The sequence below is a fragment of the Pimephales promelas genome, chromosome 4 (genome assembly GCF_988280905.1).
Source record: "Pimephales promelas chromosome 4, fPimPro1.hap1.1, whole genome shotgun sequence".
Classification (NCBI taxonomy): domain Eukaryota; kingdom Metazoa; phylum Chordata; class Actinopteri; order Cypriniformes; family Leuciscidae; genus Pimephales; species Pimephales promelas.
In genome coordinates, this window is record NC_142772.1 from 19,078,635 (window position 1) to 19,105,451 (window position 26,817).

At 36.1% G+C, this 26,817-nt stretch overlaps 2 protein-coding genes across 3 annotated transcripts; one reads left to right on the forward strand and one right to left on the reverse strand.

The window, feature by feature from the left end:
* Window positions 1-1,021: 1,021 nt before the first annotated feature.
* malt1 (MALT paracaspase 1) lies at window positions 1,022-17,222 on the forward strand. Of its 2 annotated transcripts, XM_039662492.2 has the most exons (18): window positions 1,022-1,208; window positions 2,776-2,978; window positions 3,082-3,248; window positions 4,729-4,850; window positions 4,930-5,077; window positions 5,169-5,347; window positions 7,231-7,330; window positions 7,656-7,730; window positions 9,849-9,872; window positions 9,958-9,981; window positions 10,076-10,279; window positions 11,757-11,934; window positions 12,007-12,078; window positions 12,166-12,293; window positions 12,582-12,731; window positions 14,367-14,524; window positions 16,362-16,487; window positions 16,639-17,222. In XM_039662492.2, exons 2-18 carry the CDS (start codon window positions 2,839-2,841, stop codon window positions 17,074-17,076), a joined length of 2,433 nt encoding a protein of 810 aa, XP_039518426.1. In that variant the 5' UTR covers window positions 1,022-1,208; window positions 2,776-2,838; the 3' UTR covers window positions 17,077-17,222. The 2 variants fall into 2 exon arrangements, with proteins under 2 accessions (XP_039518426.1, XP_039518427.1); XM_039662493.2 differs by lacking the exon at window positions 7,656-7,730.
* Window positions 17,223-18,900: 1,678 nt separating this feature from the next.
* Window positions 18,901-25,209, reverse strand: cplx4b (complexin 4b). Its single transcript, XM_039662553.2, has 3 exons — window positions 25,078-25,209; window positions 24,719-24,806; window positions 18,901-20,848 (listed from the first exon to the last, which is right to left on the reverse strand). Exons 1-3 carry the CDS (start codon window positions 25,140-25,142, stop codon window positions 20,621-20,623), a joined length of 381 nt encoding a protein of 126 aa, XP_039518487.1. The 5' UTR covers window positions 25,143-25,209; the 3' UTR covers window positions 18,901-20,620.
* Window positions 25,210-26,817: the final 1,608 nt, after the last annotated feature.

The window sequence follows — 26,817 nt, forward strand, 5'->3', positions numbered from 1 at the left end:
TATGACATTTTTAATGCAAATATGACATTGTTTGAGATATCTTTGTTATGACATCTTGACATAAAACAGTACATCATAACCTGTCAGTGTCTTTGTCATGACAACTTGACATTACTAAGACAACACAACCTGTCATAAACATGACATAGCATATTAATTATCAAACTTAAGAAACCACCTAGCTTTATTGGTTAACATTAGGCTACATTAAACTGTCAGGTGGTTGGTTTTGACATTGACTGTCATGAAGTCATTATAACTTTTTAATGGCAAATTATTAGTACCACTGTAGTTGAGGTCACGAAAAATATCCGTGACCCAGTTATAGACCATTTCACAAGATGTAAACAACACTGGTCCAGAAGCACTTCCTGTTTCAGTTTGTAACTGTTTTCTTTATTTCACATGTAAAAAAAAAAACATCTTAAAGATGTTTGTTTAACTTTTTGATTCAGTTTTAAATGTTCTGTTGGTTGTATTTTATCCCAGCTTTTATGTAGTGTTAAAAAACTGAAACAGGAAGTGCTTCTGGACCAGTGTTGTTTACATCTTGTGAAATGGTCTATAAGGGCCTCATGACAGCCAATGTGAAAGCCATCCACATATGACAGTTTAACTTAATTTTATGTCAAGTTGTCATGACAAAGACTCTGACATGTTATGATGTTATGGTTTGTCAAGTTGTCATAACAAAGACATCTTAAACAATGTCATATTTGCATTCAAAATGTCATTATTGAGCGAAAGACACTTAATGACAGTTATCATAAACATGCATAAATCCTACATATGTCATGTCATGGTTATGAAGGTGTCATGTCAGTCTTATGCACACCTCTTCAAGTAAAGTGTTACCCAAGTTTAAGACAAGTTTAAGACAGCTCAAACATACATTTTAGACGTATACATTTTAAACATACATTTTAAACATACATACTATTTCTAATAGTTTTAAAAGCCCATAGAAAATCAGCGAGTCTCTCTCTCTCTCTCTCTCTCTTTGACTACAAGAACACACTTCCGTTTAAAGACTCTTTGAACTCGGGAGAGACGAGATGAACACCTTCCTCTTTGTTAGACATCAGGAAGTGATGCATACACACGTATGTTTAGTAAGTTGGATTTCCCCGCATCAGTCAGTGTGCAGCGAAGGATTAATGGGATAGGCTACACGTATAATGGGATACATGTCAACTGATCTGCCTGAGGTATGCGACCGATGTTTACACTCTTTCTGATAGGCTATTAGGCTACTTCATTGTTTTCGTGGTGAATTCTAATCTGTTTTATCTCTGTTTGCTTGCCTAAACATTTACTGTTAGAAACTCATAACAGTTGAGTAGGCTAATCTGCATTTGAAAATAAAAAACAGGATGGCGCTGTCACAAAGTTACAAACCTTCATAAGTTTACAAACCTTCATCACTCGATATGCGGTTGGTGAAGTCACTGTAAAAAGTGAAACTATCTTAAAGGTTGTTCAAGATATGAAAATGTTGCAATGTACTCTTCCTTTCGTTCCAAACCTCTGATCTAAAAACTTATCGACTTACTCTTCTGTAAAAAAAAAAAAAAATAATAATAATAATAATAAAAGATGATAAAGTGCCTCCATTCAATTTAATTGCATTTTCATACATTGTTGACTTGGACTCTAACATCTCATTAATTTGTATTCCACGGACAGAGATAAAGTCTTTCAGGTTTGGAACATCATGAAAGGTCACAAATTATGACTGAATTTTACATTTAATTTAAACTAACCCTTTAGTCACTCAGCTGACCCAAATAAAAAAACTTTAAGTGGAAATAATTTAATGAAGGTTGATTCAGATCTATCTATCTATCTATCTATCTATCTATCTATCTATCTATCTATCTATCTATCTATCTATCTATATATATATATATATATATATATATATATATATATATATTAGAGCCCGACCGATTAAGGATTTTGAAGGCCGATACCGTTACAAATATTTTTGGGTTTTAAAATCCGATATTCCGATATATCGGCTGATATTTTTTATTTTATTTTTTTTATTAAATATTGTTGGATTTCACACACGTGTAAAAGAAAAGCTAACTTTTCTGCACAAGATATGTTTGATACTTTTTCTCTATGTCTAAATGTTCACTCCTCGCAAGTATAACTTACATTTTACAATGCAGGGACTGTAACTAGAGATATGCTAGTTATAAATACAGTAATAATTACTTTATTTAGGTAGAAAAAGTTAATTGTGGTTTCCAAGCTCATTGTTAACGTTAGCGGTCTTCCACTGATGATAGTGGCATTAGCTAGCTTTGTGGTTACCTAGTCTATGATGAGCCATAATTTAGCAATAGATAACATCATAGTGCAAATTGTAAAACATACATTTTCAATATAACAGGCCAAGGAGAGATGATTGAAGCATGTTTCGTCCATTTTTATTTTATTTTTTAAATATTCATTTATCGGCCATTATAACTGCCGATACCGATATTTTAGAAAATGCCTAATATCGGCCAATAATATCGGCCGGCCGATATATCGGTCTGGCTCTAATATATATATATATATATATATATATATATATAGGCTAAATATATAAATGTTTAAGGTAAAGTTTATATTTTAGGTGTTGGTCACCATCAAGTTTTTTATTTCAAGATTTTTTGCTGTTTTTTTTAGGTCATGTGGTGTCAAATAAATTTAAAAAAATTGTCATATATAGAAAAAAATGTATATCTTTCATATGAAGTATGTCAATGTTTCATATTGCAGGTGCTTTGCTGAACATTTAAACCTGAGTTCAGCACAGTTGTGCATGAGCCATTATCCTCAATCATGTCAGATTTGAATGACAACATAAATTTCTTGAAAGAATCTGTGTTAAAGAGACTCTGTGAGTCTCTTGATAAGGCCAACAATAAGGGATGGCGAAAACTGGGGGAGATTGTGAAAAGTGACAGCCGATTCAAAGTGAGGTAACAACTCTATTTTTCTTTATTCATGTTTCATTTTAATGTAATATGCAAATATGCACAAATAAACTCACAGACCCCACCCCCCTTCTACTCACATGGGCAGTCTCAATGACATGGACATGTGTTCACTGAAGGCTTTGGAGGCGGAAGGTAGTCCCTCCCGCACTCTGCTCAAACTCATTGGAGATCAAGGATGTAAGTTGGGTGAACTGGTTGAGTTTCTACATACTATGGGTCATACGGATGGGCTGCAGTTCCTTAAACCTCCAGGTACAACTGCCTTAGTGGAAACATCTTAAAGAGAGAGTTTATGTCTCAACACAGTATCTTATGTTGTTTGTGTTGTACTCAGATATTTAATCACAGTCGTAAAAGTGAAATGCTTGAAGAAGTAACATTTGTAGACCCACACATAATCTTTTACCCCACATTTTCTTAACTGATTATCAAAGAAAATCTGAATTCTGCACTGTAAAAAACACATCCCTGCCTTAAAGGAGTAGTTCACTTTTAAAAAAACTTTTGTTGATAATTGACTCACCCCCATGTCATCCAAGATGTCCATGTCTTTCTTTCTTCAGTCGAAAAGAAATTAAGGTTTTTGATGAAAACATTCCAGGATTTTTCTCCAAATTATGCACTTTAATTACTGGTAACCAAATGGTTCAAGGTCCAAAAGACAGTTTCAGTGCAAACCGCAAACTGTTCAAATGGCTTTAAACGATTCCAGACGATGAATAAGGGTCTTATCAAGCGAAACGATTGCTCTTTTTTTTTTTAAATCATGAGCATTTGGTTCATTCAAAAACCATGAGCATTTGGTTCATTCAACAAACGAAATGAATGAATTGACTCGGAAAAAGATTCGTTCATTTTGATGAACGAGTTCGAACAGGAGTCACAAACGCACATCACAGAACAGAGCAAGGCGACCATTTGAGTTTATAAAACTTAAACGTTTCGCTTGATAAGACCCTTATTCATCGTCTGGAATCCTTTAAAGCCCTTTGAACAGTTTGTACTGAAAGTGTCTTTTGGACCTTGAACCGTTTGGTTCCCATTGAAGTCTGTTATATGGAGAAAAATTATGGAATGTTTTCATAAAAAACCTTAATTTCTTTTCGACTGAAGAAAGAAAGACATGGACATCTTGGATGACATGGGGGTGAGTAAATTATCAGCAAAAGTTATTTTAAAAGTGAACTACTGCTTTAATTTTTTTAGTACAATTAATTTGGATGTTTAAGTAATTTCAGAGTCTTGTATATTAATTTTGAGTCTTGTATATTGTAAAAAAAAAGTTGAGAATATCTTACTTTTGATAAGTTAAAGTAATGTGAAAACATATGTTGTCATAACTTATAGATCAGTTAGAGAAAGTGTAGAGAGGCATGAAGCACGGCTCAGACAGAAATCACTTTCAAACCAATCAGCTTTCTGTTGATTAATGTGGTAAATCCACGTGACCAGTTTGAACATCAGACAGAAACTTGAAATGAAATTCTTGTGTGGATTGCTATTGATTTTGAACAGAACAGTAAATGTGGCCGTACCTTTACACTCTTATTGGCATTTGAGAACATTATGAAATTTGCCAAAACATTTAAGTAACAAACACACAACGCTTTAAATCACATGTATTTATATTCTGCAGAAATTCCTGGCATAGATACTGTGCAGACATAGCCATAAGTGATTTTTGGCATTCATAAGCCAGTTTCAGATGCTGTTTCCTCAATTGATCTGACAGGAATTCAAATCCTCATCCAGCCGCAGTCAGTGGCTGTCATTGCCGGACATAACCTCCGTCTCAGCTGTTGTGCTGTTGGTGCTTCGAATGTGCAGTTTCAGTGGTTTAAGAAAACAGAAGAGGTAAACTAAAGGACATTACATTGAGGAACAATTTATTGTTAGTCATTCACACGATCATATAACTAACGCAACCCTTCAGGTACATAACAGCTCTTCCCCAGACCTGGTGTTCAGCCCAGTCCAGGTCAAAGATGCAGGGTTTTACATCTGTAGAGTGAACTGTGGAAACACATGTGAGTTCAGTCAGTGGGCCCAAGTAGACGTCCTTGATGTTCCACCAAGATATGGTAAATCAGAGACTAGAGAGACATTTGTTTGAATTGTCATGATATTGTCACTGTATGTCACTGATATCAAAATGGATGTTTTTTTGTTCAGGACTAGTGTCTTTGGCATCAGAGGGCAGACCGAGGGTCCTGATCCAGCCTCAGCCTCAAAGGCTGCTGGTGGGTGATATACTCTATCTGGAGTGTGGAGCAATTGGCAGACCCCTACCACAATATCAATGGTACAGAAATGGGGTGCCAATCATAAAAGCCAACAAGAGGAAGTACACTGTAAGAGGATAACATTTTCTATTGTACTATATAGTGTTGTATGTCATTACGGAGACCGTTTTACTCAGTAAATAGCAAATTTCACATTTAATAATAACAAAGAAACAGCAAGCAAAGAATTAAACGTCAACATTTTAAAGGGTTAGTTCAACCTAGGCATGTGCCGGTATCAAATTTTCATGCTTCGGTTAATCGATTGAGCTTTTAACACGGTATACGGTATTTTCGCAATATTTTAATTATCACAATATTAAAAAACAGATGCATTGTGGGTATCTAAAAAAACAAACACTTGCATCACAATGTGTAATTGTGATTTTCAAAACATATGGTAACTAAAATTTAAACAGAATTGTTTAAAGTTTTGTGACAACATGTTACAATGTTTACATGGTACAATGACTGGTAGGCTACTTTTTGTATTATTCAATTAAATTCTTGGATTTGATTTCAGTCTTAATTCAATATTGACTCATTGGGATAAATATTATTTAGGCTACAGTCTGCATGTTAATGTTTCTCAAGAAAAAAATATATCACATAATGCTATAAGCTAATATGCGTTCGAAAAGTTTAAATTCGAATTCACGGTATTTTGAAGAGCCTGCGATAACAATATCGTGCATATTCATTACCGCGATTTATCGCATTACTGAATACCGGCACATGTCTGGTTCAACCAATCATCAGTTACTCACCCTCATGTCGTTCCAAACCCGTAAGACTTTCGTTCATCTTTAAAACACAAATGAAGATCTTTTAAATTAATTCTGAGAGATTTCTTCATCTCCATTGACGGCGTAACTACCACTTTGGCGCTTCAAAAAGTGCATAAAGACATTGTTAGACAAATCCATATGTATTTTCTGAAGAGAAGCAATCGCTTAAAGGGATAGTTCACTTTGAAATAAATTGTTGATATGTTTTAGCTTACCTCAAGGGCATCCAAGATGTAGGTGTCTTTGTTTTCACAGTATTTTCAATTTTGATATTTTTAGGTCAAACCGTTCTTGTCTGTCAGTCATATAATGCAGGTCTATGGTCACCACCTCAAAGAGCATGCACAGAGAAGTCCAAATTAAACATGATTTAATGTCTCTTAAATGTAAGTACACATTGTTGGCCTAAGACACAAAACAAGCGGTTTGTGTGAGAAAACTAACAGTATTTATATCGTTTTTACCTCTTGTAATCACAGCCACGTCCAACTGATCTGACGGCACGGCCATTTTGGTCTGCAGAAGCGCTGGAAAGCGCTGGAAGTGATCGCGCGGTTTGAAAAAAAATCAACGTTGTCTGTTGATATATCGAAATCGTCTTCCATTGCAATTTCCTGTATATCTAAATATGTTTACATCTTCACAGTGAAAGGGTAACACTTCTGAAATCTCTGTGTAAGCAATGAGTGACGTACACGCACGAGAGATCACTTCCGGCGCTTGCGCAGACTGAAGCGCCCTCAGATCAATTGGACGTGGCTGTGGTTACACTAGGTAAAAAGGATATAAATACTGTTCGTTTTCTCACACAAACCGCTCGTTTCGTGTCATGTTTAATTACATTTACGAGTCATTAAATTTGCATGCTCTTTGAGGTGGACTCATGGGTGGAACCCATATACCTCCATTATATAACTGACAACAACAACGGTTTGACCTAAAAATATCAAAATTGTAAATACTGTGGAAACAAAGACACCTACATCTTGGATGCCCTTGAGGTAAGCTAAAACATATCAAATTTTAATTTTAAAGTGAACTATCCCTTTAATATGATGAACAGATTGAATTTTCTTGTAAAACATGCTCCAGTTATCTGTTTTGTTTACACATTATTTTCAGTGAAGTGAGAGTGATTGAATAATATGTTTTGGTTTAAACTAGGTCAAGAATTTGTTGCCAGAGCACCAGGGAAGATATCGCTGCGAGATCTGCTGCACTAATGAACGAACGTGGAGCAATGAAGTCGATGTTGTTGTTACTGGTATGGATCAAGTCTTTTGTTTTATATCTATTCTTCGGTTAGATGTTTTCTGATCAAATCAGTGTTCTGAACAGTAGTGCGTGACAAGTAATTCTAATATAAATAACTCCAGGATGCCAAGATATGGTCTTTACTATGTTAAGTGTATCCTATCCAACTCTAGTGCAGAGACGGTAACCTCTATGTGGGACCTCAAATAGCACAATGTTGATTTGTTATGGCCGTGTTAGTGGACTGCCTTATTGAAAGAAGTGTGAGCTGCTCTCTCTTTAGGTTCACTTTATATACACTCATTTTGTGGTCCAACTTCTTGTTCCTCCTCAAGAAAATCCTTGCCATTCTGAAATGAAAGATCCAAGAATATCTCTACAAATTTCAGGAGCAATGGAGTGCTCTGAAGGTATTATGTAGATGTAGTGGCACCTCTCTAACATCTATGGACTTTTTTGGTATCCATCTGAATCTGGTGCATGTCCAACCTAATCATCATACTGTCATGCCGATTAATGCATGCTATAACAGCTTTTAATGAACCTTTCAGGTTCAAAACAAGCTCCATCAACAGCAATAGCATAAATAATGTGAAATGCATTACATTAATCATGTTTTTTTTTTCTGTGGTAATCGACGGTGTGCCACAGTTGAGCTTGTATTGAACCCGGAAAACTCCTTTAAATGTTTTTCCCTACTCTCTTGACTACTCTTATTGATTGAGGTGGTGGAGAACACTGATAGATCTGATGCCTTCAGTAATGCAGCTCTGCATGTCTAGTAACACTTTACTTGAAGGGGTGTGCATAAGACTGACATGACACCTTCATAACCATGACATTGAATATGAAGTAGGGTTTATCCATGTTTATGACAACTGTCATTAAGTGTCTTTTGCTCAATAATGTCATTTTGAATGCATATATATCATTGTTTAAGATGTCTTTGTTATGACAACTTGACATAAACCAATCAATACATCATAACCTGTCAGTGTCTTTGTCATGACAACTTGACATAAACTTAAGTTAAACTTTCATGTTGTTGGCTTTCACATTGGCTGTCATGAGGCCATTATAACTGTGTCATGAATATTTTTGTGACCTCAACTACAGTGGTAGCCTACATATTGAATTTGTCTTTAAAAAGTTAAAATGGCTTCATGGCAGCCAATGTCAAAACCAACCACCTGACAGTTTAATGTAATGTCAACCATTAAAGCTAGGTGGTTTGATAATTAATCTGCTATGTCATGTTTATGACAGGTTGTCTTAGTAATGTCAAGTTGTCGTGACGAAAACACTGACAGGTTATGATGTATTGGTTTATGTCAAGGTGTCATAACAAAGACATCACAAACAATGTCATATTTGCATTTAAAATGTCATAACTGAGCGAATGACGCTTAATGACAGTTGTCACAAACATGCATAAAACTTCTTTCATATTCATAACATATCATAACATAGGTGTCATGTTAGTCTTATGCACACCCCTTCAAGTAAAGTGTACCCAGATCATTTTGCAAGATGTAAACAACACTGGTCCACAAGCACTTCCTGTTTCAGTTTTTTAACACTACATAAAAGCTTGGATAAAATACAACCAACAGAACATATAAAAACGAATTAGAAAAGTTAAACAAACATCTTTAAGATGTTTTCTTTACATGTGAAATAAAGAAAACAGTTACAAAATGAAACAGGAAGTGTTTCTGGACCAGTGTTGTTTACATCTTGCAAAATTATAAATAATGCAGTGTGAGAACATGACCAAATGTGTGACGAAATAATTTTTCTTAAAGGATTAGTTCACTTAAAAATGTAAATTCTGTCATCATTTACTCGCCCTCAAGTTGTTTCAAACCTGTATGAATTTATTTCTTCTGCTGAGGACAAAAGAAGATATTTTGAAGAAAGTTCGGTAACCAGAAAGTAACCAGACACCATTGTCTTTCATAGTATTTGTTTTCCTACAATGTAAATCAACAGGGTACATCAACTGTCTGGTTATTGACATTCTTCAAAATGTCTTCCTTTGTGTTTAGCAGAAGAAAGAAAATTATACTGGTTTGAAACAACTGTAAATGATGAGTAAATGATGACAGAATTTACATTTTTAAAAGAATACTCCACTTTTTTGGAAATAGGCTAATTTTACAACTCCCTCAGAGTTGAGTTTTACCATTTTTGAATCCATTCAGCCGATTTTCTGATATTTTCTGATATATTTTTCTAAATATCAGAAAATCAGCTGAATGGAAAACGATTTTGAATGAAAAACGGTAAAACCCAACTGTTTAACTCTGGGGGAGTTGTTAAATAAAAGTGGAGTATCCCTTTAAGTGAACTATTCATATAAGTGGCATTAAGGGTTCACTGTGGCAGGATTGGGTCAAATCTCATTTTTCGGTCTCGGAAATGTTCTCTATTTGTGATCTATAAACTTTCTTTTCATTATCGTCATCATCATGTGCCTTCGGAGAAGAATCCTCTAAATACCTACTATGTACGTCTCTCTTTTTCAGATGACTTTCTGACTATTGAGAAAGGTAAGTTTTGTGTTCCCATTACATTCGGCCTTGAAGATTTCTTGCTTTTAATACGTCAGTGAATGATTATGACCTTTTTCATCAGATTACAATCTTGAGAAACCTTATGGTGAGTAGACCAAACATATTCTGTGAATTAATTTAACTCAAAATGGAGCTGGAGTCTCTCATTTTCCACAGTGAATATGTGTTTCTCCCTTCAGCTACAGACAAAGTGGCCCTTCTGATCGGTAACCTCACATATCGAAACCACCCACAGCTGAAGGCGCCCATGGTGGATGTGTACGACCTCACTAATCTGCTGCGGCAGCTCAACTTTAAAGTGGTGTCTCTGCTGGATCTGACCGAGTCAGAGATGCGGAACGCCGTGGAGGAATTCCTGTCTCTGCTTCATAAGGGAGTTTATGGTACTGTGGTTTCTGCTATAGTTTATGCTACCGTAGTTCACGACGTTTTATTGCAGACTACTATAAACATGGTAATTGCCTTGTAAGATCAAACTAACATGATTTTTGGAAAGTATGTAATTGCCATAATAACCATGCCACTAATAACTAATTGCTTGAATGCTGAATTTAGAGGTGTTTACGAGTCTATTAACTACAATAATTTCTCACCCTCATGTCATTCCAATCCAAACCTGTATAATTAACATTTTTCTGTGGAGCACAAAAGGAGATCACACTTCTCATTTCCCATTTTGCTTTTTACACATATTAACACTCGCCGTGTCACCTATCAGTTATTAGACACGAGAACTAATAACATTTGACATTTTTGATGCCAAACCTGTCACAACACATTTTAATTTGCCATGTTTAAAGGTGTACTAAGCTTGTGCTGATATTTGGTATAATATTGTGGAAATTAACAGTATGGAAAATTCTAGATACCTCATTATCCAAATTGTTTAGATTTTTAGAATGCACATTAGCTGCTTTTTCATCAAAATTGACATATTTAGGCCGATTTTCACATTGGTCAGAACAAAGATGGCAGACAAGCCGTGAAAATGCTTATTATTTATTTAAATACATTAAGTCAGCATGAAACAATAGTCTTTTCTTCCCTCCATTGTGATCCGATTGGACTTGATTTTGTCTATCGGGTATTGATTGGATCATTGGATCGTTGTTGTTTGCTATCGCTGTGTGATCTCATGTGATTGACAGTTTCGCCCTTGCAACGAGAGAAACGTCATTAGAGATGTTGCTGCAAGAGAGATTGGGAGTTATTTAGATTAAAGATAATAAGGGCACATGAATTTAAAAAAATAGTAATGTGCATAAATATTGCAATATTCCATAAAAACAAGAGTTGTCCATTTTGATTTCATGGTAACTTTAATATTATTTTTCAAACAATCTGGACTAAAACAAACATGCCAGTCCAGAAAATATATCTTGATATTGTTAAAGATGTTCTGTTCTTTATAGTTGTGCTCTTTAATTTTATTGTGCACTGTTTATTGATTAAATGTTTAAGGTTCTTTTTGTTATTTAGAAATTTTTTTGTAATTTAATAATATGTGATACCATGATAAAAATGTTTCAGCAACCATTGTGATACGAAAATTTGATATCATCATCATAATGCCTAATATGTTCGCTTCAAATTAAGATTTTCATTAAATATCTTGCAAAGCTATCAGCGCAAAAGTCACATTAGACTAATTTTTTTGTTGACAGTGCAATTCACCATCGGCTCTTGTTATATGGAATAGAAGAGAACAGACAATATTTAAAATACCGTCTTTTGTGTTTAACAGTAGAAAGAAACTCATGTGGCTTTTTGAATGACATGAGGGTGAGTAATGGTGACAGGATTTGTTTTTGTTTTGTTTTTTGGCTGAACTGACTCTTTGACGATTGCTCCTCCTTGTAGGTTTGTTGTATTATGCTGGACACGGTTATGAGAACTTTGGGAACAGCTTCATGGTGCCCGTGGATGCCCCAAATCCATACCGCTCAGGCAACTGTCTCTGTGTTCAGAGCATTCTGAAACTGATGCAGGAGAAGGAGACTGGACTCAATGTCTTCCTCCTGGATATGTGCAGGAAAAGGTGGGGATTTTCCTTTATTCACACTGTATTCACATTGATTGCCATCATTCTAATACTAGTACACTGTTTCAGAAATGTACATGACGACGCCATGCCAAATGTCATGCTCAAAGTTACAGCCAATATTGTGTTTGGATATGCAACGTGAGTTTTTCATCCAGAAATAACATGCCGAAGTACATTATGTTCTCTATCTGAAATGTTACGCCATGATATGTTATTTTTGTGAAGTTGCCAAGATGCTGAGGCTTTTGAATTGAGTTCGAGTGGGTTCACCAATGGAGTCTTTATCAAATTCCTGAAAGAGCGCCTCCTAGAGGATGAGAAGATAACTGTTCTGCTGGACAGTGTGGCTGAAGGTGAGTGAACCATGAGCATGTTGAAGTTAAATGAAGCATTACAGCTTTTAACAGTTAAATGCTGGTCCATTAAGCTCAAACAAATGATTAACTGCTCTGAAAAGAGTACTACTATTTTGCACTATAACTACTACTTCTACTAACCATTATACGTTGTCATTTCAATGATCAATTTAGATATTAAAAAATTAAATAAAATATAAATAAAATGTGTCAAACATGTATATTTCATCTACCTTTGCTTAATGTGTGTTTTCATTATCAAAGAACTGTAATGATTATTTGTAGATATGGGTCAGTTTGACCCCACAAAGGGTAAGCAGGCTCTCGAGATCCGCAGCAGCCTGTCTGAGAGACGATCCCTCACCGATCCCATCCGCCCCGGGGACTACTCCCATCCAGCTGAGGCACACAACCTGCTCTGGTCTAAAGCGCATGGTATTTTCAGCTACTTCAACATATTGTGCAACTCAGTATAAAAAAAGGTTCAAAGGTTTTGTCTAGAAGATGTAAGCAATGGTAAAACAGAATATTAATAATTACAAAAAAGGCATTATTTGAAAATTACATTTTAGTTGCAAGTATTGTGACAGATGATAAAAACAAAATGTATCAGTTAAAATCACAATCAGTTATTAGACCAAACTCCATGTAATCCGTTTTATATTAAGTAACAGTTAAATTGGTATATTTTAATCAACCATATCCTTTTTTTCTAACAAATGTTCAGTGCATTTTTATTTTGCTACAAAATTCTTATTCTTATTATTTTATCAACTGTATGTTTGAATTGAAATCACTGTCATGATGATTTTCACCTCTTTTTCATTGTTGACGATACCCCCCAAAACCAAAAAAATCTTGGGTCCCACTTTATATTAAGTGGTTTAAGTACTATATACTTACATTGAAATTAATAATTTGATACAATGGACTTGGGTACAATGTAATTGTGTGCATACATCTTTTTACAGTGTACTTCTATTTTAAAAATACCAGCATGTAATTACAGCTATAATTAATTTATGTAATTACATTTGTAATTACACAGTTGACCCTTCCCTTACACCTTAACCTAACCTTAAAGGAGAACTCCTTCGCAAAATAAACCTTTGGTCCAATAAAACATTGATACCCAGTCAACCGTTCTCTGAGATTTGTTTTCATGATAATCGAATGTAAAGAGTTTTATCTCTAAAAACTGTTTAGTGTATAACGCTAGTACGGGGGGCATTTTTTAAGTAAAAAGAAATCGCTAGTTTATACCACTAACAAGGCTCAAAATAGCCCCACACTAACACAGTAACATAATGAGGGTCCATACATGCAAAACGAAGCATTAAGAACTTTGTCAGTGTACAGACCGTTTAATAAGAAGATACTTTATGAAGACAGTTCACTTCGCGTATACAGACAGGAGCCATCTTAGAAAATAGTCTCGATAAGTCGATCCCCAAACGCCGTTCATACAGTTCAGAAGTTCGCTGAACTTCATACAGTTCAGATCACTCAGCACGACGTTCGTGGTTTGACTTGTCGAGACTGTTTTCCAAAGATGGCGCCGCCTGTATACACAAAGTGTACTTGTGTATACTGTTTTATAATACAACAAGAACACAATAATACATTGTACTTATTTTTCGATGTAAGTACATTGTACTTAAAGCCACTTAATATAAAGTGGGACCAAATCTTGTTGATGATATTAAAGGGATAGTTCACCCAAAAATGAAAATTCTGTCATCATTTACTCACTCTCAATCTGTTCCAGACCTGAACCTGAAAACAACCAAACAGTTTATGGGACCCATTGACGTTCATAGTATTTTCTTTTCCATACGACGGAAGTCAATGGGGCCCAACTGTTTAGTTACCTATATTTTTTTTAAATTAACTTCTTTTGTGTTCAGCAGAAGAAAGAAAGTCATAGAGGTTTGGAACAACATGAGAGTGACTAAATGATGACAGAATTTTCATTTTTGGGTGAACTACTCCTTTGACACAGATGATAATTCATGATAAGTGAAATAGTACTTGGCATCAAACTAACAGTTTGCATCTGTTTTAACCCAGAACTGCCGGAGAGTAAAATTCTGGACTTTGACTGTGGAGTTCAGATAAAAATGGACTTTGCTGCTGAGTTTTCCAATGTGCTGGTCATCTACACCAGCATTGTGAAAAAGTCAGAGGAGATGCTGTCATGCCAGGCGCACATAACTAACCTTCCTCTGGTAAGTGGTCTCTTTGTTTTTATTTTGAAGAAAGAATCTGCAATGCATTATTTATTCATATCCATATTCAAAACCAGTAAGATTTTAAGATGTTTTTTGAGCAACACTTTTTAAAGTATACTTTTATTCAGCGAGAATGCATCAAATTAATCAAAAGCAGTGGTGGAATGTAACGAAGTACAAATACTTTGTTACTTTACTTAAGTACATTTTTCACGTATCTTTACTTTACTTAAGTAGAATAAATAGTGCATACTTTTTACTTTTACTTCGTTACATTTTGCAGCAATTATTATACTTTCTACTCCACTACATTTCTACAACTTCTGTTACATTTTCATTACATTTTCTGATCAGTTTTTCCCCGGCCAAAACGTAATCTGACCGTCCGTCCGTTGCACGTTTGTCTCACCAGTGACGTTTGGTTGCCATAGATACAGTATATCAACCCGGTCACACTAAATGCATCTCGCACGCAGTGCATTTATAGTGCAATTTATACGCGAAAATTAGTTTTTACGTGCATAGGAAACGCACCGTGTGTAATATACGTTTGGTTAGGATTATGGCAAGCCAAGAGGTTCAGAATTACACCATAAATTAATCGCGTTTACTGCCATAGTTATTAACATATAGTAAGGATAAGCATGATGTGTATATTGCCTAATTTCAAGCTTGTTTCAGAAATGGTGACAACATTTTTTTTCCCATCATTATAAGAGTATTAGTTTGAATGAGTTAGAATTAAATGTTTTATTAATCATTAGAAAATAGACATTAAGAAAATAAATTATGCAAGTACTTTTACTTTTTAATACTTAAAGTACATTTAAAATCAGGTACTTTTTACTTAAGTATTGTTGTCATTGTGTTACTTCTACTTTTACTAAAGTAAATATTTATCTGGTTATTTGTACTTTTACTTAAGTACTGAGATTCAGTACTTCCTCCACCACTGATCAAAAGTGACAGTAATCACAAAAACATCCGTTTCAAATAAGTTCCTTTGTAGTTTATAGTCATCAAACAATCTTGTAATGGTTTTCATAAAAAAAAAAAAAACAAGAAGTACAATTTAACATTGATCAGAACATGGATCAGTTAACATTGATAATAATAATTAATGTTTCTTGAGCAGCAAATCAGCATATTAGAATGATTTCTGAAGAATCATGTGACACTGAATACTGGAGTAATGATGCTTTGTGATCACAGGAATGAATTACATTTTACAATATTAAACTAGAATTTCCCCCCACAATATTACTTTTTTACTGTATTTTAGGGTTGGGCAACGATTGATCGTGATTAATCGTATCCAAAATAAAAGTTTGTGTTTACATAATTAATATATGTGTGTGTAGTGTGTATAATTATTTTGTATATATAAATACACACACATCCATGTATATATTTAAGAAATATTTGCATGTATATACTGTATATATTTTTATACATGGTTTATATTAAATATAAATATTTTATATATTAATAACACATTTTTCTTAAATATATACATGAATGTGTGTGAATTTTTATATACAAAATAATTCCACAGAGGACCAGACATATATTATGTAAACGCAAACTTTTATTTTGGATGCGATTAATCGCGATTAATAGTTGCCCAGCCCTAATTTTGATTAAAGAAGTGCAGCCTTAGAGAGTATAAGTGTTTTCAAAAACATAAAAAAAATCGAGCAGCTTAATTATTTAGCTATACAGTATAACTTTTTTTGTAAGTACAATCTTAATTGGATTAATAACAGTTTTAACATTTTACATGAACTGTGTTCTTTTGACATTTGCAATGCATTTGAATGTTTTGACTTTGAAGGACCTGGATGTAGACCCTAAGCTGATGAATAAGGAAACTCTGGAAGAAACGGGAAGCTTCTTGCTTTCAGGCAGTCTTCCTCAGCACTGCCTCTACACCAGACTCAGCTCAGTGCAGAAACTCAAGGTACATCTTAAGACTTCTTCAACACATCATAACCTAGAAAGATACACAATAGGTCTATAGCTAGATTGAGCTTTCCAATGCATTTTTCGATTGAATTCAAAGCTACTTTGATCCCTTTTTTTCCTTCTCACACTTTCTTCCTGTTTTACAGGAGGAACTAGCTTTCACTGTGTGCCTTCAAGTCCAGTTTAACTGCCTAGATGACCTGGTCCAGTGGAACATGGACGTCAACATCGGCAAGCCCCTCACCGCCAAACTGGATCTCAACCGCCCCACCAGGAAGAACAGCTGCCAGCTGACGTGTCCCATGCCGCACAGTCCCTCGACCAGCCCCAGCCACAGTCCCGCGTCTGACCGTCGCTTCACCCAGCAGTACGCCAACCCCTACCTCAACGTCTGCGAGCCTCTCCACGGAGCTGTGGGGGGTTACGGGGACTTTCGATTGCACGGTGACCATACACATGAATACGAGAACATGCCATGCTCACCCTTCCTGAACCCACTGAGCATTCCCATTGAGACCACTGATGACATTGATGACATGCAGAATGAGTTCATGAATAGTTTGCAACTCTATAACAATCCTTGATTGAGTACAGATGAAGATTCAGATGAACACAAACGAAAATGTTTAGAATAATAATCCAACTCTTTGAGTTCATAATGCAAGTGGATGGGACCCTCAAAGCGGATGCTTCAAAAATCACAGAAAACAAACACAATGGTAACCCTTATGACCCCGATTGATGAATCATGTCTTCCGAAGTGAAACGATTTGTGTGTGTATATAGCGCACAGCATAATATAAGCGAATTTTGTGGGGGTTTTTAAAGTGTCAGCTTGGGAGGTCCCGTACACCTACATTATATGCATTCACATCAGCTCGTCTGTTTATTTTGCTAAAAATCTTCATTTGTGTTCATCTGAAGAAAGAAATTCATACATATCAAACTGCATGAGAGTGAGTCAACCGGGCTTAGACTACAGGAGTTTCAGGCCGATGTATGCCTGATTTACCCCTCCCTACATTTGGAGAAGAAAACGCGTCGGTCGGTTGGTTCTGTTATTCGGCCCAGATTATCTGGTAATGTGAGGCGTTTACAGATCAAATCTTAAAGGGATAGTTCACTTTGAAATTAATTTTTGATATGTTTTAGCTTACCTCAAGGAGATCCAAGATGTAGGTGTCTTTGTTTCCACAGTATTTTCAATTTTGATATTTTTCGGTCAAACCATTGTTGTCTATCAGTCATACACTGGAGGCTAAGGGGGTCCACCATGGGTTCATCTCAAAGAGCATGCACAGAGAAGTCAAAATTAAACATGATTTAATGACTCATGAATGTAAGTACACATTGATGGCCTAAGACACGAAACGAGCGGTTTGTGTGAGAAAACGAACATTATTTATATCGTTTTTACCTCGTCCAATCACAGCGATGTCAAACTGATCGCTTGCGCATGCGCCGTAAGTGATCGATTCACGTCACTCTTTGTTTATACAGAGATTTCGGAAGTTTTACCTTTCACTAAACATATTTAGATATACAGGAAACCGCAATGGAAGACGATTTCGGTATATCAAATGTTTAGTATGTTTAAAAATATGTTTATTGAGTGACGTAGGCGTGCAAGCGATCACTTCCGGCAGAACATTGAACTGATTCAGTTCGGTTCAGCTGGACATTGCACAACTGATTCAGATCACTTGGACGTCATTGTGGTTACAAGAGGTAAAACGATATAAATACTGTTCGTTTTCTCACACAAACCGCTCGTTTCGTGTCTTAGGCCATCAATGTGTACTTACATATACGAGTCATTAAATCATGTTTAATTTGGACTTCTCTGTGCATGCTTTTTGACGTGGACCCCATACCTGCATTATATGACTGACAGACAACAACGGTTTGACTGAAAAATATCAAAATTGAAAATACTGTGGAAACAAAGACACCTACATCTTGGATGCCCTTGAGGTAAGCTAAAACATATCAAAAATTAATTTCAAAGTGAACTATCCCTTTAAACCTCCCGATCTGCTCGCGGACACATTGGGGCCACCCCGACAATAGAGCATCACAGTCCCGCCCACAGCCCAAGAGAGCGCTGGTGCCGAAAGTAAATTTCCCATTCATTTCTCCCATTGACATTTTGTAAAATCCATATCTAAAGAGTATTAGATCATGTCTGAGGAAGTATAACCAGCTATGGCTGAACTCATAAGCATACAACATATCATTTCGAGTGAAAAAACAAAGAGAAAATCCAAAAAAGTCTAGGGTACAAACCTGTGTACATATTTTCATTTCCGAGCAAAGGAACTACTCCTCCCATAAACCACTGCGCCTCACTAAAGTTGACTGAAGTGACTTCCAAATCTGACAACGGCCACGTGAACTTTTTCCTCAAGTGAATTTTATAAAGTGAATGTGCAGGGAAACTCCTTTTCCTCGATTTACTGAAGCAAACGCATTTGCAAATGAGTTCATAATGCAAGTGGATGGAAAAATATTGAGCATTCTAAAAACATTCTAAAACATTGAGCATCTGGCTCGCTCATAGGCTGTTGCGGCAACTGCACATCCAATGGCGCGGGGGCGTCTCAGAGGTGCGACCAATGAACTTAGCCCTACGTCATTACACGATCTTCAGGTCTTCACGTGCCTTTGCGGGGTTTCAGACACGTGACACGACACAACTTCCACCAATCAGATGCATCACTGTGGGATCGTGGGATTGTTCAGGATTGTGGGTAATGAAGTACTTATCCAATACATCGCGAATAAACGGCATTTATCTTAAAACAAGGTTGGTGCCCCATGAACTTTTGGCGCTTAAGTGAGCATATACAATCGCTTAGTACAACCATAGCTGGTTTTAAGTCTACCATGTATGGTTACGTTTTTATGGCTTATATCTCAAATGTCAATTGAGAAATTGTATTGAATTTTTACTTCCGGCACCGGCTGTGGGCGGGACTGTGATGCTCTATATCTAACATGTTTGATATTTAGGGTACGTTTACACGACAACATTTGCTAAAATTAGAAAAAATGTACATATGACAACAAACGATCCCCGTCCACACGGATCCTTGAAAACGACTATTAACGCTGTGTTATGCATGCCAGACAAGTAGTTGGTGATGTCACTGTAAAGAAAGACTACACCTGCGCACATACACATTATTTTACTACAGTCCCGGGGACACACTTACCGACTAGCTGAAACATTCTAAGACTGAACACACTTACAGACTGTCTGCAATTACTGCAGCAGATTGTAAACACAGACTGTGAACAACGACTGAACACAACTGACTCGGCACTTTTCGGCATGATCAATCGTTAGTATCAAAATACATTCATAATCGGCCTTACAGTCGTTAAGTGTATCCCCAGCTTTATGTGCATGATGCAACCAGATTTTACAATCGGTTAAAACTCCTGTAGTCCGAGTTTGGCTTAAATGATGAGAGATTTTTCATTGTGGGTTTAGAATGTTAAGGGTGAAGCTGTCTCCTATCCAAGCTTAAATGTCCAGACTATAAATTAATTAGCATTCCATTCATAAATTGACTGTGTTATTTTTGCATTTGCAAACATTATATCTCAAGTGGTCGGGTTTAATTTACAGCAGTTTTTAGTCTTCACTTTTATGTGGCTAACTTATTACGGCACCTTCAAAATATTTGATCATACAGAAAATATTGTATTTATGTAAGTAATAAATAATATAAGTATTTAGTCATGTTAAATTATCATTTATATTAAAAAATCTCGTCTCATTACATTTAAATGTCTTTTCCAAAAATAACCTTTATTTTTAAATAAAAAGTGCATGAATCAAATAATATCTTTATATTTTAGCATGTTGATATTGGTCATAAGTCGTAACATTTACTTTGCAATTCAAGACGACTCAGTGATCACAGTTTGGTTAAAAAAAGAAAATCAAGGAACAATAGAAAAACAAAGAAAAAAAGATAGATTGAAAAGAAAAAAAGGACAAACGAAAGAACTAAGAATAAATGAATTTCAGAACCAGGACACTGATCTCTGGACATCAGGTTATTGAAACTGTTAATAGTTTCACTGCATAAGTAAATGAGTGTTAAGATTAGATAGACGTTACATAACAGTGCACTTCTCCTCAGCCTTGGATTTCATCTCCACAAACGTGGCCTGAGCCTTTTCTTTGATCTGCTCCATATCCATGTTCTGAAGGTTCTGCATTTGATCCATGATGGATTCCTTTTCCTCCTCCGGCGGCGCCTCTCCGTCCACCATCTTGATCAGTTCTTCTGGCACGTCAATGTCATCTCCGGCCTGCTGAATCATAATCTCGTCCTGTTCGCTCTGGGGAAAAACACATTAGCATGTCAATCAATACTAAATTGAAAAGAATAATGTACTCCAAACACATATAGTAGGTGGTGACATTACGCTTTTTAGCTATACTTCAATAATGATAATGGTAACCCTTTATGGTAACACTTTACTTGAAGGGTTGTGCATAAGACTAACATGACACCTCCATAATCATGACATGACATATGAATATGAGGGATGTTTTATGAATGTTTATGACAACTGTCACTAAGTGTCAGTCGCTCAGTTATGACATTTTTGATGCAAATATGACATTGTTTGAGATGTCTTTGTCATGACAACTTGACATTACTAAGACAACACAACCTGTCATAAACATGACATAGCAGATTAATTATCAAACTTAAGAAACCACCATAGCTTTATTGGTTAGCATTACATTAAACTGTCAGATAGTTGGTTTTGACATTGACTGCCATGAAGCCATTCTAACTTTTTAATGACAAATTCAATTAGTACCACTGTAGTTGAGGTCACGAAAAATATTCATGACACAGTTATAATGCCTCATGACAGCCAATGTGAAAGCCAACCACATGACAGTTTAAATTAATTTTATGTCAAGTTGTCATGACAAAGACACTGACAGGTTATGTATTGGTTTATGTCAAGGTGTCATAACATAGACATTATAATGTCATATTTGCATTCAAAATGTCATTATTGAGCGAAAGACACAGTCATAAATATGCATAAACCCTACTTCATATTCAAGACATATGTCATGTCATGGTTATAAAGGTGTCATGTCAGTCTTATGCACACCATTTCAAGTAAAGTGTTACCCACTTTATTTTACAGTGTCATTGTTACATGTAGTACTGAATATAAATTATGCATAATTACATTGCAATTAACCCTAAACCAAACCCTTTTCCTAACCTTATAATAAGTGCATGTTGTAAATTATTATTACCAGAGACTATTTATATAGAGACATGTCACTTCCTCAATCCTTAATACAAATGTATCCACAAGTTTCTGAGGGGCGCTCCTGTAAAAAATAAAGTGGGTGAAACTTCCAGTTAGGCGGCGGAAGTAGCATTCCAATGGTATTTTGTGTGTTAGTTAGCCAAGAGGCTAGCTGTTTTTCTGAGAATTATTTTACTATTTAAAGACGCAAATCTTTATGAGAGATGTTGTTACGGAGCTCAGGGACAACATGTGCTGTTCACGGTTGTATGTATAACCAGACTAAACTAATTCAGTGGCTTAAACGGGATTGTTTTGAACATAAACCGAAAAACGAAATCAGAGTGATCCTGCCAACGACTGTAGTTTCCATCACCTCCCAAAAGACGACGAATCTTCCTGTGTACATTTGTTTAAATTCTTAATATTTTATAAACTCTATCAGCATGTGATTGGCTGTTCTCTACTGATGTTACACCTAAACTCAGGATCAAAGCCTGTGTTGACAGAATACCAAATGTGCCAGTTAATGTATTCTAGTAGCACATTCATTTATAATTTTGAATAAACTCCAAAGCACAATGACTAAGTGTGTATTTTTTATTTTAATTGTTTGTCAGCTCGCACAACTGTCTGTCACCATGCCTTGATGAGTATTGATTATTAATAATGGTATTATAATACTCCCAATCAGCTACTGCGGAGGGTAAAGGTACTGTTATTTCACCCTTTTGAATTTGGTTGAGGTTGTGTTCCCACATCGTTAGCTAGTTTGGATCGCTATAACTTGAATGACTGTCAACTGTTGAATGAAAAGTGTTAAGCATGTCAAATCGCGCTTTGTTTACTTCGAACCGGAAGTCGCGCCCACTTTTGACGCAAGGCCTCATGAGGCGTAGGAAACTTGTGGATAGGGAAAACCCGTAACACCAAAGATGGCGGTTGTATGCAAATGCCCTGCCCCTCCCGCTGGATAGCCAATCATCTGCTTTTAACGGTCAAGCTGGGAAACATTTAAATACGTTACTGATTGAAAAGGCGGCAGATTTGATATGCAGTGTATGTGTGCGTTGTGTAAATATCAGACATCCCAAGTCTCCCAGAAGTTCCAGGTGTCTCCCGCAGATTGATAGAGGCTCGTTGATGCCCGCAAATGAGTTCAAATCTCTCGGAATCTAGGGCGACCGAGCAAGAGCGCGCGCACATATATGCTGCGTCCGAACCCCTACTCCCTACCCCCTATATATGGGGTAGAGAGCAGAGCACTATATAGTGAGCTCACCAGCATAATAGAATAGATCGTCTCTCGGCGCCGTTGATTACATCATCTGTCAGCTGGTGCCGAGCCGGCTCTGGGCTAAATATATTTTTTAAAATAAATACATGACATTATATTGAGCTTATTTCTCCAAAATTTGAAAACTAAAAGTGATTTCTGGCCGTTTTTGTTATAATGAGCTACTCCACACATGATTATAACTTATTTTTACGATCAGCACAATGCATGATGGTATGTAGGGCTTAGATTAGTGACCATCGGTTGTACACTACTTTTCAAAATGCATTCTGGGATACATTGAGTGGACTATATAGGATATAATAATCATCACTATTCGGACAGCACTACAAAATGGCGAGCTCACTATAGTCCACTATATAGTGAGTAATGAGTGATTTCGGACACAGCAGTCCGAAATAGCTGCCCGGAGGCGTTGCCAAGATGGCGGCGAGTGGCATGACTTGAAAGGACTTTGTTATTACTCAGTACTTGTACATTATATATTTATATTTATATATAGTATGTATGTATGTATATAGTATATATATATATATATTATATATATATAAATAATAATGATTCTTTAACATTGATATTATATGATGACCCATTTATGACCCATTAATACCCATGTCTGTCTTTGGAAAAAACTGGATAGGCCTATATGAGGTAGCCTTAATTGAAGACCGATTTATACAACTGGAAAGGCCATGTAAATTATTAAAATCTTTTACCTCAGTTTTCATTTTTACCCTAGGGAGTCAGACGTCTCTGAAGATGATTTCTAGTCTAACCATTCTTATTAATGAATCTTCATTTCATATTCATTAATAAGATGTCATTCGACATGAAATCGACATTTTACGCTTTTGGCAAATTGGTGGGTAGGTTTAGGGGCCGGGTTGGGGGTGGCCTTTCATAATGACTGTTAATTCACATCAAATTGAATTCACATCAAATTGCCATTCCAGGTTGGAAACTACTATAGAATCACCCTATACGGCATTGCTTTTAAAGCTCAGTTTAGAGAATCACTGCGGGTGGTTAAGCCTTATTCATCCAAAGTGACTGTGTAGTCTTACCATTTTATGACTTAATCTCCTGCCACAATCTGCAATGGAAGCTTTCACACACGTGATAGTTTAACCATCTTTTCAAACCGATGCTATTAATGTGCTGCTTACAGTCAGTCAGGGACAGGAATAACTCAATTAAGGCAAGACATCTCAGGTGAATAGGATTAAATAAAAACAAATTACCAACAGATATCAACACACGTCCTCGGTTGATTTATTACATTAAGAATTGCCCTTTTTTTTACATGACAGATTTTCTTAAATTATATGTTTAAATATGCAAATAATGCAAAATATGCAATGTATTGCATACATTTCCAAAACAGAAATCTGAACATTGTTTAAATTTCTTGTTTCATTCAGTCGACATATTAGAGTCGAAGGTTTTTACAGAGAGGATTTTGGATATCTCTTTTAAATATTAACCATTTTTTAGGAATAATATGTTTTATACATTTAATATAGATAGTAATACAACTATAAAGTTTTGTGAATGTATAGTTTCTGTATGGTGTTATGCCATCATTGAGAAGGATTCCTGGATTATTTGTGTCTGCATGGGACTCTCACCTTTGGAATTCGATATTTTTCTCTTAAACAAGTCCTCAAACAAGCCCTTTCTGCTTTTCTTGTAGAATATTCTGCATCTCTCTCCATCCTTGAATGATGGGGAAACACAGAGAACAGGAATATAAAAGACAAAAACAGCAAAGACACCAGTTGCATTCAAGAGAAATCATAACAACAGACATCATAACTCACATTTAGTTTCTTGTAATGCTCAGTAACTCTTATCTGAGTATCATATTTCACGCTAAACATTTTTTTAAAGATGTGTTTGGAAGGGTCAATGAGTTTCTAAACCTGTCTCAAATGCAGTAAGAGTTTAATTTCTAACCCAGTGTCCTTTAAAAGAGGTTCAAACTTACTTTTCCTCCACCATCTGCTTTTGATACTCCTCATATTCCTCCCTGGACATCCCATCATGAGACATTTTGTTGTTCCTGCTTCTTCACCTGGCTGATCACAATGAATGTGAACTGATGTTCTTTGCAAAAGAAAGATGCCCTTCTTCTTTCTTTCCTTTCTTTCTTTCTTTCTTTCTCTGAATCAAGCTTCATTCTAGCTCCAGGATTGGTCTATCAGAGTAAATCCAATGAGAGGCTTTTCTGGGCAAGAGGCCTGCAGACAAGTTGCATCACCAAGTACATCCTGATTCCTGACAATGACCCAGGCCAAAAAAAGAGTAACAATATTCTGCCAAATTCAAAGCTCGTCTGAGGCCTCTGTTTCCATTGCCAGTAATTAGATTAATTAATCATTTGCTCAATATTTGCTACTTTGTCAAGGCCTTGCAGTGTTTTGTAAAAACTTTTAAACTTTGTGTGTGTGTGTGTGTGTGTGTGTGTGTGTGCAGATATAGACTCACCTGAAGGATTATTAGGAACACCTGTTCAATTTCTCATTAATTCAATTATCTAATCAACCAATCACATGGCAGTTTCTTCAATGCATTTAGCGGTGTGGTCCTGGTCAAGACAATCTCCTGAACTCCAAACTGAATGTCAGAATGGGAAAGAACGGGTCGGTCTGAGTATTTCACAATCTACTCAGTTACTGGGATTTTCACACACAACCATTTCTAGGTTTTACAAAGAAGGAAAAAGAGGCTACAATGTGCAAGAGTTCACCAAACTTGGACAGTTGAAGACTGGAAAAATGTTGCCCGGTCTGATGAGCCTCGTTTTCTGTTGAGACATTCAGACGGTAGAGTCAGAATTTGGCGTAAACAGAATGAGAACATGGATCCACCGTGCCTTGTGACCACTGTGCAGGCTGGTGGTGGTGGTGTAATGGTGTGGGGGATGTTTTCTTGGCACACTTTAGGCCCCTTAGTGCCAATTGGGCATCGTTTAAATGCCACGGCCTACCTGAGCATTGTTTCTGAACATGTCCATCCCTTTATGCCCACCAAGTACCCAGTAGGATAATGCACCATGTCACAAAGCTCGAATCACTCATTGAACATGACAATGAGTTCACTGTAAATGGCCCCCACAGTCACCAGATCTCAACCCAATAGAGCATCTTTGGGATGTGGTGGAACGGGAGCTTCATGCCCTGGATGTGCATCCCACAAATCTCCATCAGTGCAAGAGCCTATCCTATCAATATGGGCCAACATTTCTAAAGAATGCTTTCAGCACCTTGTTGAATCAATGCCACGTAGAATTAAGACAGTTCTGAAGGCGAAAGGGGGTCAAACACAGTATTAGTATGGTGTTCCTAATAATCCTTTAGTTGCTGTATAATGTTGATATATTGTCATATATTATGGATAAATGTAATTTTATTTGTTCATTATTAAATTAATTATTAAATTATTATTGAATGAAAATTCGATATATAAATGTCCCCCCTCCCCTCTATTTTCATTGATCCACTAGATGATTGGGTAATTAATTGATTAATTAGGTGAGGTGGGATAATTTATTATGCTGATAGTTGTATATTTGTTGTTTTCCTGACGAAGACCTTGTGCTCGAAACCTTTCAAGTTAATAGCAGTGTGCCAGTTGTTTTGTGTTTTCTTTAAACACTGAGATGTGCCAGCAGTTCACATTCTCTGCTCCATCTCAACAGAGGGTGATGTTACAGGCTCTCCTATCA